This window comes from Rattus rattus, chromosome 5, assembly GCF_011064425.1.
Source record: "Rattus rattus isolate New Zealand chromosome 5, Rrattus_CSIRO_v1, whole genome shotgun sequence".
NCBI classification, from domain to species: domain Eukaryota; kingdom Metazoa; phylum Chordata; class Mammalia; order Rodentia; family Muridae; genus Rattus; species Rattus rattus.
The window spans coordinates 2,714,574-2,727,128 of NC_046158.1; the positions used below are offsets into that span (position 1 = coordinate 2,714,574).

At 53.6% G+C, this 12,555-nt stretch overlaps 1 protein-coding gene across 1 annotated transcript in view; it reads right to left on the minus strand.

Moving 5' to 3' along the window:
• The window catches only part of Niban2 (niban apoptosis regulator 2), a 48,936-nt gene that overhangs the window by 7,084 nt on the left and 29,297 nt on the right, over nt 1–12,555 (minus strand). Inside the window, exons 2-5 of the mRNA XM_032902719.1 lie at nt 11,552–11,682; nt 7,500–7,628; nt 6,108–6,213; nt 4,965–5,132 (exon numbers count right to left, since the gene is read on the minus strand). Of these exons, the coding sequence (XP_032758610.1) occupies nt 4,965–5,132; nt 6,108–6,213; nt 7,500–7,628; nt 11,552–11,682 (534 nt within the window). The remainder of the gene's footprint in view (nt 1–4,964; nt 5,133–6,107; nt 6,214–7,499; nt 7,629–11,551; nt 11,683–12,555) is intronic.

Consider the following 12,555-nt stretch of genomic DNA (forward strand, 5'->3'; position numbering starts at 1 on the left):
TGTCTATGTACCATATGTCCAGACACTGGAACTTTACTGAACAAAGGGCTGGGTACAGCCCAGTGCAGAGTTTGTCTAACATACACAAGGTCCTGAGTTCAGTTTCTGGGCTGGGAAAGAAGGATGCGAGAGTGAAATGGGAGCGTGACCATTGCTAACACGGAGGGGAAAATGTTTTTTTCTGCATTGCTGTTGCTACCGGTGGTGACGGTGGCCTGTGTCACAGGGCGGGTGAGTTAATAAACAACTTGTGGAACTAGCTAGGAAAACAAGAGGAAACGAGGGTGGGAAGTGGCCAGATCTGGGTAGGGAGAGAAACATGGTTTAGGCACTAACCCTAGCCACGTGCCTCTGACCACGGTATCCCCGGAACCCAAGAAGGGGAAACTACAGTTTACGCATCACAAACCACAGCGCCCACTGCAGTGACAACGGGCTGAGTCACCCCACGGTAAAGAGCCCCTCCCTTCCCCACAGCCCGCCGCCCGAGGAATCACTGCGTGTCAGAGCCAGAGTGCTTTCTCCCACCGGACGCAGAGCCTCACTCGGAGCCAACAGTACCCAATCCTTCATTTCAGGACCCACAGGGCTAGGCCGGGGCAGAGCGGAGGTGCTTCAGCAGAAGTAGTACCCAGGTCAGGGCAGCCAGTGTGGGCCTGAGAGGAAGCCCCCGCCAGGCTTTCAGAAGAACACACTCTCCTGGAGTCTGAGTTCTGTCTGGAAAATCCGGCAATATATAAATTTCAGCCTCGCCGGAGGGCTAGGAATTCCCATTCTGCGCATAGCAAGGAAGATGCCCTTCAAGCTTGCAGGGTAAGGTGTCCCAGAGAGGAAAGCTGCGTGGTGGGCGGGACGGTGGGCGGGGCAACAGTAGGGAGGCTCCCAACTGAGGACCTTCCCCATTCTGCACAACCAGCCACTTGTGAGTCTGCCTGGTGTCCACTGTGTTCGCCTGGCAACGTGAACAACTCATCTTTCCAAAGCTCAACTGAGAGGTCAGGCTGAGCTCACATCTAGTTGAACTGGTATCTTTATAAAAATGCAAAGTTTTATTTTATTTTACTTTTTGGTTTTTGGTTTTGTTTTTCAAGACAGGGTTTCTCTGCGTAGCCTAGGCTGTCCTGGAACTCACTCTGTAGACAAGGCTGGCCTCAAACTCACAGAGATCCACCTGTTTCTGCCTCTGCCTCCAGAGAGCTGGGATTAAAAGCATACTTAACCACCTCCTGGTGAAATTTTTTTTAAAGACTTATTTATGTTATGTATGAGTAGCTGTCTTCAGACAAACCAGAAGAGGGCATCAGATCCCATTACAGATGGTTGTGAGCCACCATGTGGTTGCTGGGAACTGAACTCAGGACCTCTGGAAGAACAACCAGTGTTCTTAACCTCTGAGCCATTTCTCCAGCCCAAAAATTTATTTTTTTTTTTAGTGTGTGCGTATGTATGTGTGTATGTATGTGAATGTGTGTATGTCTGTATGTATATATGTCTATGTAGGTATACATGTACGTATATATGTATGCGTATGTATGCATGTGTATGTATGTGTATGTATATGTACATGTCCATGTGTGTGTATGTGTGTATGTGTGTATGTGTGTATGTATGTATGTATGTGAGTGCATGTGTGTGCATTCATCCATATATGTCCATGTTGAGGCCAAAGGTCAATGTGAAGTGTACCACTCTCCATTTTTTATTTATTAATTTAATTTAATGTGTATGAGCATTTTGCCTGCACGTATGTCTAGGTACCAGGTGCCTGAGGAGTCCAGAAAAAGAAGTAGGAAACTGGATGTGAGCCACATGTGGGTGCTGGGAATCAAACCTAGGTCCTCTGGAAGGCAGTCCGTGCTCTTAACCACGGATGTCTCGGCCCCTCCACCTTCTGTTTTGAGACAGAGTCTCTCACTGAACCTGGAGTACATTTCAGCTGGACTGGCTGGCCAGCGAGCCCCTGGCTTCTATGCCAGACTTTGACGTGGGGGCCAGGGATCCAAACCCAGGCCCTCAGGCTCACACAAGAAATGCTTTCCTCGCCGAGTCTGCCCTGTGCTCTGCTCGATTACTTGCTTTGGAGACAGCCTTAGACCGGAATGGCCTGGAACTCGCTATGTTGCTCAGATCTGAGCCGTCATACCTCTCCCAGAAAGAAGGATTGTTCATCGGAAGCAGTCTCACTATGTAGTCCTGGCCTTGAGTTGGCAGAGATCTGAGGCAGAATGATCAGTCTGAGCCTACGAGTTTGAGACCAGACTGGGCAAGACTCCATCTCAAAAAACAAAACAAAACAACAAAAACAAAAAAAAAAAACCAGGCGCTCGGCAGAGGAATGAGCCTGCTACAGACACCGACCCGATCCTCTCTAACCTCCTGACCTAGAAGAAATGCACATTTCTGTTGTGTAAGTCGCCCCGGCCTGGGCTGAAACGTTAGTGGGGGCAGGGTGGGGTGAGGGGCTGGTCTCAGTCTCAAAGAACCTGAGGTTCCAGCCTCATGTGTACTGTGAGTCTCATGGTGTGTATCACGCCAGCACTGGGGGGTCAAGGCGGAGGAACACAGCAAGCACAGCAAGTTCAAGGCCAGCCCAGGTTAAGTATCAAGACTTTGTCACAAAAGAAAGAGGCTAGGATGGGCAAAACCACTGACTTGAGAACACACAGCTAGGGGACAGTTAAATGGGGCTGGAACCCAGGACCTCCTTAGTCTAGGCAGAGCCAAGGACAGAGCAGGACATGGACTCCAGGCCCAGGACAGAGTGAGTGCCCCAGCTGCCTCCTGACACCCCCACCACTCCAGGAATGCAGTGTGTGAAGGGGGCCCTAGCTAGGCTGGCAGCCACCCAGCTTGGCCTCCTTTCCCCGACCCATCCACCCCCACTTCCTGGCAGGGCCAGGAGTGAGCAATTCCAGGCTCCACGAATTCCAGGCCCAGCCTCAACGGGGGAGGAAACAGAGAACTTTCTCACAGTCCTGGGGTGCAGGGAAGGACCAGCCTAAGGCTGGAACCAGCCTTGTCAGTTCCTGCAGGGGGGAAGAGAGCTGGCCTGGGGGTGGGGCTTTCTGTCACATTCTTGTATGTCCTGTCCAGTCCACCACACACATAACCTTCCAGCTTGCTGTGTGCCAGACTGAAGGCTCACAGGTCTGTCTGAACCAGCTGATCCCTCCCCACGCCTCCATTTCCCAGTCCCTACTCTATTATTCCTCCAGGGAACTGAGCGGTGTCTCCTCCCTACTCAGTCTGTCCTCGCTCTTCCCCTACCTGGCGGGGTCCCCTACTCTGCCATAGCAAGTAAGACCTGAGAACCTGCAGAGGACTCATGGGCCAACAAGAAAGGAGGGTGTCCCAGGCCAGGCAGCCAGAACCTGAGCCAGAGCCACAGCACCAAGGACCTGGAAACAGGAGCTCTTTGTGGGCAGCAGGGCAGGGCCCAGCCCAGGTGGCAGGGCTTGGCCTGGCTGAAGAACTGGTTGCCTCCCATCCGACAGATGCCAGAGGGTGGAGGCCTCTCTAGAGAGGTGGGGTGAGCTGGGTTCAGCCCGGGTGCCCACGCTTCCCTCACTACCAGGTAGAGCTGTGCCTGAGAGAGAGCAAGGTGAAACTGCTCTGGGCGTCCCTCTGCCTCTGAGACCACATCACCAGGTCAGGACTATTCCTTCTTCAGGAGCAGAAAGACCCTCACTACCTCATACTGGGGGACCATCCTAAACTTTTCTAATTCCTCGGGACTCTATAAGGCCCTTCTAGACCTGGCCTAAGGACACCATCCTGGTAGCTCATCTGTGCCCCCTCTGTCTCCATCACACAGCTCACTGTATGTGGGCAGGGTGCATGCACTGTCCCCCTTTCATAAACTCAGAAGAGAGGCCATAAATGTTAGTGGACACATGAGTGAGCTGAAAGGTCAGAGCCTAAGTTTACAAAGGAGGGAAGGAGAGAGGAACCTTCTAGATAAGCATGTGCAAAGAAGGAAACTACGTCGTTAGAAATATTTTGGTGTGTAATGTGAGAGGATCCCAGTGTAGCCCAGGCTATCCTAGAATCACTACGCAGCCCAGGCTAGCCTGGAATTCACAGAGATCCTCCAGAAACCATTATATCCAGCTGTCAAAAAAATCTTGACCAAGCACAAGCAGACTCCTGCTACAGTACCCTCAATACACAAGGGACCCTCATCGCTGTTTTAGTTAGAACCCAAGAGGGAAGTCAGTCTCTATGCACATTAACCCTGGTTGCCAGTGTGACAGGGGTTAGAATCACGGTGGGAACAAACCTCTGGGCACATCTGTGAGGAAGTTTCTAGAGTAGGCTAGCTGAGATGGGAGTCACCCTAATACGGGTGGCGCCCTATGGGCTGGACTTCCAGACTGAATGAGGAGAAGAAAGGAGGGGACAGCAGCCTCCAGCCTCTCTGCTTTCTGACTATAAATGCAGTGTGAGCGGCTGGCTCATGTACATGCCACCCCTCACCCCCACCCACACACAGTGAACTACACACACCCTGAAATGAAAGACAAAATAAACCTCTTCTTACTTTAAGTTGCTTTTAGGGGATATTTTTGTTTCTGCAGCAACACTAATACCTACTATAGTCTCCTAACACCAATTGCTAGAAAATGGCAAAATCCAGGCAGTGGAGCACAGGCCTTTAATCCCAGCACTCAGGAGGCAGAGGCAGAGGCAGGTGGATCTCTGTGAGTTCGAGGCCAGCCTGGCAAAATCAAGATGATTTTGGGATTGGGGTCCACGGGATCAATAAGCACAGCTCTCCGAGAACAGTTCTGCAACGTTACCTTGTCAACACAGAAGTATTTCATCAAGGCAGAAGCTTAAGAGTGATAAACAGCCTCAGCAGGGAAATGAGAGCAGAACCTAGAGCAGGACCGCCATTCCGCAGGCAACCACTAGGTGTCGCCATCCAGCACATTAGCAAGCACTGCCGCCTGCTGGCGTCTCACCGTTGTTGCAGTGTCGGACGCAATCCTGAAGCACTGCCTGCCACTTGTCCTGTTCCGCTTCAGTCATCATGCAGAAGTAATAGTGCCGGGCATACGGATGCCACAAAATGAGAGGGAACTGCGTTGGGCACTTAAGGATGGGGGTGGAGCCTGATTTCGACGTGGTCCCTGTAGAGACATGGATGTGAACAGCTGCCACTGAGGTCTAGGCTCAGGCCTAGAGAAGGCCGCCCTGTCCTGGGGACACAGCATCAGCAAGGAAGCAGCTGACCTTCCTTTGACCCCATGGCCCAGCCACAGTAACTGAGAAACCTGGCATCGGTGTGGAGTCTCTTCCTAGAGCTGGAAGTAGGTTTCATCCACCTTGCTTGTGTATAACACACTATGATGGGGTCAGGCCTCTAGCTCATTACCTTCTTGAGTTTCTCTTCAAATTTCAATGGCAGAAGCCAAGCTGGTGGTTTAAATATCCAGGGAAGGAGGAAGGCATGTGGGCAAACAAAATAAATACAAAGGAATTTTTCTCTATCTCCTTGGCTCTCTCGGATAGTTTAGATCCAGATAACAGGCCCTGGGCTCACCGCTGTGGTCAGTAATAGGGCAGTAACAGCTGTGCATGGTCCAGCTCTGGGTGGCTGCGATAGGCTAGCTGCTCACGGCAGCACACACGGGACCCTCAGGCCCTCTCAGTGCCAGGGTTCAATTGACGCTCAGGAACTTGATGTCAGGGGAGGAGGGGCTTAAAAGGACAGAGAATCAGTCCTGGAATCCAGGAAGCTGGACTCCTACCCAGCACCTTCTGCCACATTAACCTCAGGTGGGGACTATGTAAGACTCTGGAAGCCTCAGCAGGCTGAGAGGAACAGAAAGAAACCCTTGGCACCTGCATTGCAAGGTTACCATCATCTGTCCCCGGGCCCACATGCGTCTGGGTCTATACACAGCCTGGAGCAAACTCCACCTTGCAGGCCTTTAGAGCCTTCCCTTTGAGGGCTCAGGTTGTTCAAGAGATCTGTAGGCATCCTAAGCCCTACTGGCTACCCTGCAGAATGGGGCCCAAACAATGGGCTCAGGTCACCCCCTTCCCTGGCCAATCCTTAGGCCTCCATAGGACAGTATGGCTGGAGACCACTGGTCCTCTACCTGGTAGGGAATTCCCCACGAGCTCCAGGTACTGGTCGAGAGAGGTGAGAACCTTGTAGCCAGCACTGTTGATGACGGCCCGGGGTGGTATCTGCCGCTCATAGGCCTGAAGAGAGAGCAAAAGAAATGGGACCTCGGGGTTGAGAATGTAACCAAGCACAAACCTCACTTGCGGCTGGCCCCAGGGGCTACTCAGCTCTTGTTCAAGGTTTGGGGGACACTGGATGAAGGAGGAGCAGACACATGAAATGTTCAGCGTGGTGCCTTAGCATGTTAGGACCACTGCTGGGGCAGCTGCTAGCCTCTGTGACGGCTGTCACTAACGCCTCTGTGACCGGTGAGTCTGCATTGTCCCTTACATATCAGACACTGCGCTGGGGACACTGTATGCTTCGTTTCACGGGAGGTGGCTCCTCTCCAATTCACACAGACAGGAAGTAGGTGTTGGCTATGAACCAGGGCTGTCCCCAGAACCCAAGGTCTTGGACCACTGCCTTGAGCTACTGGCTCCAAATGTCTAGGTTCTAAGCATGACAGTGTTTTAAAGGAGACCCAGAGTGGGCAGCTTTCTTTGATGCAAAGGGACCGGAACTCTGCCCACTAGGGGGCAGACAGATCTACTCTGAAACACGTCGGACAGGCTGCCTTTAGGGCGGCGCTGGAGAAATGTTTGGCCGATGAAATAAAGTCTGTAATATAAGCAGGTGGGACTTCCTGGAGGGGCCCAAAGCAAAGGCGAGTCACAGTCAGTCCCCACCTCTTCTCAGACGCATCAGGGCAGGGGGGCAGGGGAGGAACCCCATCCCGTGATGGCACAGAGGGCCAGACTGCACAGCAACTGGAACCAGGTCTGCGAGAGGCGGGAAGGCAAGGCAGGAGGGAGACAGAGGCAGGCAGAGGGTGGGCTCTGTGGTGGCGGAGGGATTTGGTGGGTCTTGGGAGTGACCAGAGAGGGAGATGGTCTCAAGAAGGGTTGATGAGGTGGACGCCTGGACGTAGGATGAGAGATGACTGAGAGTCTCCAAGGCCAAGCCGACTTGGAGAAGTGCAGAAGGATCAGAGATGTTGCTTTGGACCTGGAACGTCCAGGGAGAGATAGCCTGAGGTAGGCCTGAAGGGGAGGCATGGCGTCTGGAGCCTCAGACGGTGGAATGGGAGTTGCTGGGTAAGCACTAGGTAAGTGGGCTGGAGAGGGCTCAGTGGTTAAGAGCACTACCTTCTCCTCCCGAGGACGTAAGCTCAGTTCCCAGCACCCACAGGGCACTCACACCTGTCTGTAACTCCAGTTCCAGAGGACCTGATGCCCTCACACAGACACACGTGCAGGCAAAACAGCGACATACATGAAATAAAAGGAGCCTGGAGGGGGCGACAGGCTCGCCCTGAACTCACCACTTTGTTCTCATACAGCACCAGCCCATAGTTATGGGGCACCAGGCTGAAGCGGTTTCTCCACTTCTTATTGTCTTCCTGGTACTGGAAAAGGTTCCCGGAGAAGATGATGCGTTCATCCAGGGGCACCTGTGGGCAGGAGGGAACAGGGGTGGTCACAACAAGGTGGGAGCATAGCCATCAGTGCCGCATTGTAACTCCTCATGCAGCACACACACACACACACACACACACACACACACACACCCCACCACCACCACCACTAAATCCTAAATCCCTGGCCTCATCAGGACCCCAAAGCTAGGCTGCACTGTACCACTGCACAGATGAAGAAGGCCTGAGGTTCAAATAGGATACGAGTGGAACCCATTCTAGACATTTATTCAGAGCTATATGAGCCCACTTTTTCCTGGTCCTGGGGAGGGAACTGGGGAGCACCTGCCACTGTTACCCAGGGCTTTCACCTAGCTGGAGGACACAACCACAGGCCTAATGCTTGGGGAAGCCTCTGCCCAGCTCTGGGCCTCAGTTTCCCCTCAGTGCAATGAAGACTTGAACTTGTATCCAGAGCTTCCCAGCTCAGCCAAGCCGGCATCCCTGAGTCTGGGTAGGGAGAGATGTTGGGTCAGCATCCAGGCAGAGAGGTGACCTGAGTGGGCTGCAGACACGCTCAGACGGTCCTATGCAACCCCACAAAGACATGGGGGACTGCAGCGGCCAGTTCCCTCATCTGTGTGTAGCTGACTGAGGCAGGCACTGGGCAAAGCACTCAGGAGCAGGCAAACAGTGGCCACATCAGAGTGTGCCAGAGTGCAGGAAACACACTCCCAGCTTCCGGATTGATCTGAACATTGGCAGGGGTGTTGAGTGGGGGGCAGGGGTGTTGGGGGGGGTGTTACACCAAGGGTGGGAGCTCCAGCTGAAGCTACAGAGGTCAAGGAAGCTTCTGGAAGGGAGGTACAGAAGCTGCAATGGACTATGGGAACCAGGAGAATCGAAAGAACTCCAGTTCTGGGCAAGTTCTGTTTATTCTATGATAAACACGGTGCCAGTTACAAAATGGACCAAGCGTTGGATGTATCGATGGGAGAAATTCCCGCAGGCTCAGGCCTCCAGTTTCTGTGGCTCTTGCCCCTCCTTCTGCCTTCTTCCCTGGCTCCTTTCCCTAGCTGCCCCCTGCTGCTCCTCAGGGGAAAGCTTCCCTCTTAAAGGAGAGCCCATTGTGCTCAAACAATAGAACCAGCTTCCTCTCAAGAGGAAAATATTTACAGGAAAAAAATGGGTCTGCTCCCCTCCCCCACCGTGGGTTTTGCCCAAGTCGGAAGGCTCCCACTTGGTGGTCTATATTTAGACTTCTGAAACCCAGTCCTCCATTCCGTCTTTTCTAGAAAGAGCAGCCAGGGTTTTCCTCACACCCTGGGAAGACCCCGCCCCGCTAGCTCAGCTGGGCATCTGTGGGATGGAAGGCCCTGGGAGTAGGGACAGCCGTACAGTGAGTGCAGAAGCAAAGCCTGGAGCCAGGCTCTGGACCCCTCCCCCAAGCATAGCCCCCAGATCCTGAGCCACCTCCCCAGGCTGCCTGGCTGCCAGCTTAGATTTTATTTTAAAGATTTTTTTTCAAAGGTAAACTGAGGTGTTACAAACAAGCCTATAATCCCAGATTCAAGAGGGAGGTAGAGGCAGGGGGACCAGAAACCCTAAGGTCATCCTTTACTGCAAACGGAGTTTGAGGTTAGCCCGGACTACAGCAGACCCTATCTCAAAAGGGGAAAATTAGGTTTTATCAAATGACAGGGTCCTATTTTGAGCAGAAGGCCTGCAGGAGGTACAAAATATTTCAGATCCTACCTGACCCGCTGAAGAAGTGACTCCCCTCTGTATCCTAGTGACCCCTAGAGCAGGGAGTGGGCAAGAGGCTGAGAAAAAGTCTATCACAAAACAGCCATTGGCTGTTCTGCTTGCTGGGGCGGGAGGTGACTCGGCTGTTGTACTGTGTGTACCCCAGACTGGCCCTGAACGTGGCTGTGCTGGCCTCGGCCTCCTGAGTGCCGGGATGACAGGCTGCCACCTCACCCAGACCCATATGCCCTTATTACGGCTGTGACTGTTTCTTTAGAAAATGACTGTGATCATTCTGTGACTGACATCATTTCCCTTCTGTCAGAGTCATGACTTCACGTGGTGGTCAGTCTCATGAGACACCAAGGTCCTTTCAGGGACCCTGAGCGACTTCAGGCCATTGATCTGGCTACATAGCCTGTTTAGCGGAATGAGCGCACAGCCCTGTGAGTGTGACAAGTCAAACACAGAAAATGCTTAACACAGCACCGGCTCCCACTCGCCCTGGGCTCTTGGGAACGGGACTGCCTGTACTGTTGGTTTGTGTTTGGTTTTGCTCTTGTTTTAAGACAGGGTCCTAGGATATAGCCCTCCTTGGCCTGGTGCTTACTCTGTAGCCTAGGCTAGCCTATCCTCAGCTCCCCAAATACTGGGATTACAGGCTGTGTCACCACACTGGACTTGCCTGTGACCTTCGTTTTAGATAGGAAAAATAGCTTAGGTCCTGCTCATCTGGGCTGAACTCAAGCCCCCCTTTCCTTGTTACACGGGTGCAGAGGCACAGCTGCCAGGCCTGAGACCAGGCCACATCCAAACACCTCTGCTCTACAGTCAGTCCTGACACCCCGAGCAGAAACAAACAGCCCAACCTTTCTCTCTTCCCAGGGCAGGCTGCAGATGGGGAGAAAGGATGCTGGGCTAGACATCTAAGCCAGCTCTGTCTGCCTCCCCAGCCTGGCCCTGTAACTCTGGGTTAAGTTTGGGGCTTTGTGAAGAAGGCCTTAAGTCTGTCAGTCCCTTCTCTCTGTCACTCTCTTCTCACTGTCCACCCCTCCCAACCCTCGGGCCCTGTTGAAGCAGCCCTCCTCCAGACCAGTTGACTCTGGTGTCTGGATCCGCCCAGTCATCTGCCTAGCTCCCACCTTATCCTGTAAACAGCCACTGCTCACTGTCACCTTGACTGTTTGTTTGTAGAACTATAAAAGCCCACGTAGCCTTGCCTTAGCACCTGACCCTGCTGCCAGCACAGTCAGCAGCAAAACTTCTCCTCAGAGAGCCCCGAGGTAGAATTCCAGCCACTTGCCTACCCTCTGCCTCAAGTTGGGTAACTCAGCAGCCAAACCCACCCTAGCCTGTCACCTCCAGGCCTGTCACAAGGGTCCCCACTCCAGGCCAGTCTGACACCCCAGGGTAGATCCAGGGAGCTTCCTCAGCAAACCCAACCCTAACGCTAATGACAGGGCAATAAACGATGAGGTCAGGGAAAGCATCTGCTCTCAGTCCTGAGGGGAGGGAACCTAAAGCATGTGGCCTGGGACAGTGTCAACGGCTCTGTGAGGCAGGGACCACACCACTTCCACTCTGGAGGGGAGGAAGCAGGACTAGGGCTTTGTCACATCTCTCTTGACAGGTGTGTAGCCTGAGCTGTCAAGACTGCAGAATGCAGTTGTGACAATGAAGAGGTTGCACTGCCAGTGGGGAGGGTGGCACTGTCAGTGGGGGAGGGTGGCACTGGCAGTGAGGGAGGGTGGCACTGACAGTGAGGGAGGGTGTCACTGGCAGTGGGGGAGGGTGGCACTGGCAGTGGGGGAGGGTGGCACTGGCAGTGAGGGAGGGGTGGCACTGTCAGTGGGGGAGGGTGGCACTGTCAGTGGGGGGAGGTGGCACTGGCAGTGAGGGGAGGGTGGCACTGGCAGTGGGGGAGGTGGCAGTGGGACTGGCACTGGTGGGGGGGAGGGTGGCACACTGGCAGTGGGGAGGGTGGCACTGGCAGTGGGGAGGGTGGCACTGGCAGTGGGGAGGTGGCACTGACAGTGGGGAGGGGGGACAGGCAGTGGGGAGGGTGGCACTGGAAGTGGGGGACTAGGGAAGGGCAAGGGAGGTTATGCTCAACTAATGAAGGCCCTTAGAGACCAGACCAGCAGCATAGGGAAACTAAGGCCCATAGCAAAAGGGGAGCAGAACCCAGGCTGAACCCTCTCTATGCCGCTCACCTTGCGCCAGAGCAGCTGTGCCTGCGGAGGCCCCGTGCCCTCGATCTCATGGCGCATGCTGTTGAAGAGGGAGACACCATACTGGTCCTCATAGAAACGAAGGAACTCTCTCAGGATCTTCTCAGTTTTCTCTGGAAAGGAAGGATGCATGAGAGTGTGAGGTCGCCACAGACAGCTGGGGAATCAGGCCTGCAAAGTCCTGCAGGAAAAACCGTCCACACAAAGCACAAATACCCTTTCACCCAAACTGGGGCTGGTCACCTTGTTCTCTCGCACCCTAGACAAGGGCTTTGGTCATGAGCTGTCTGCACAAGGTAGGTACCCACTCCTGACAGGAAGCTGGTCAGTGGCCGCACACAGAAAACCACACCCGACGGGCCTAAGAGAGATTTAGCCTCACCAGTGACCAAACCAGAACCAAGTGGGGAAGACTCCATTTTTCCTGGGTGGGCAGGGGTGTGGTGAGAGCGGCCAGGGCCCCAAAGGTGGCCGAGTGCTCACACCTAGGATACCCTGCAGGTGGAGCAAGCACCAGCTAACCGTGCAGTGGCAGAACTAACCAGCACAAACCTGTTCTCCCAGGACAGAAGCCAGGCCGTGGTGGAAGCGACTGGCAAACCCTATGACTGCGGAAAGTAACAGTCTCATAGGCTGAGCCCAGTCTCTGAACAAGAATGATTCCTACCTGGGAAAAGGAACTGGTGAGGGAAAGACAGAGAGGCAGCAGGCTCTGGCCTCGGGGCATGGGGTCAGATAAGCCTCCTCACTTTCAGACATTTGAGTCATTTACTCGTGATTCAAATACATCTTGAATTTATCTAACAAGTTAACCTCTTCTTCTCCTTCTCCTTCTCCTTCTCCTTCTCCTTCTTTGAGACAAGATCTCATGACGTCAGGTCGGCCTCTCTCTACACAGTGGAAGATGACTTTGAACTCCTGATCCTCCAGGTATGAGCCACCAAGCCCTGTTCATGAGTCAGGGATCAAACGCTGAGATCTGTGAA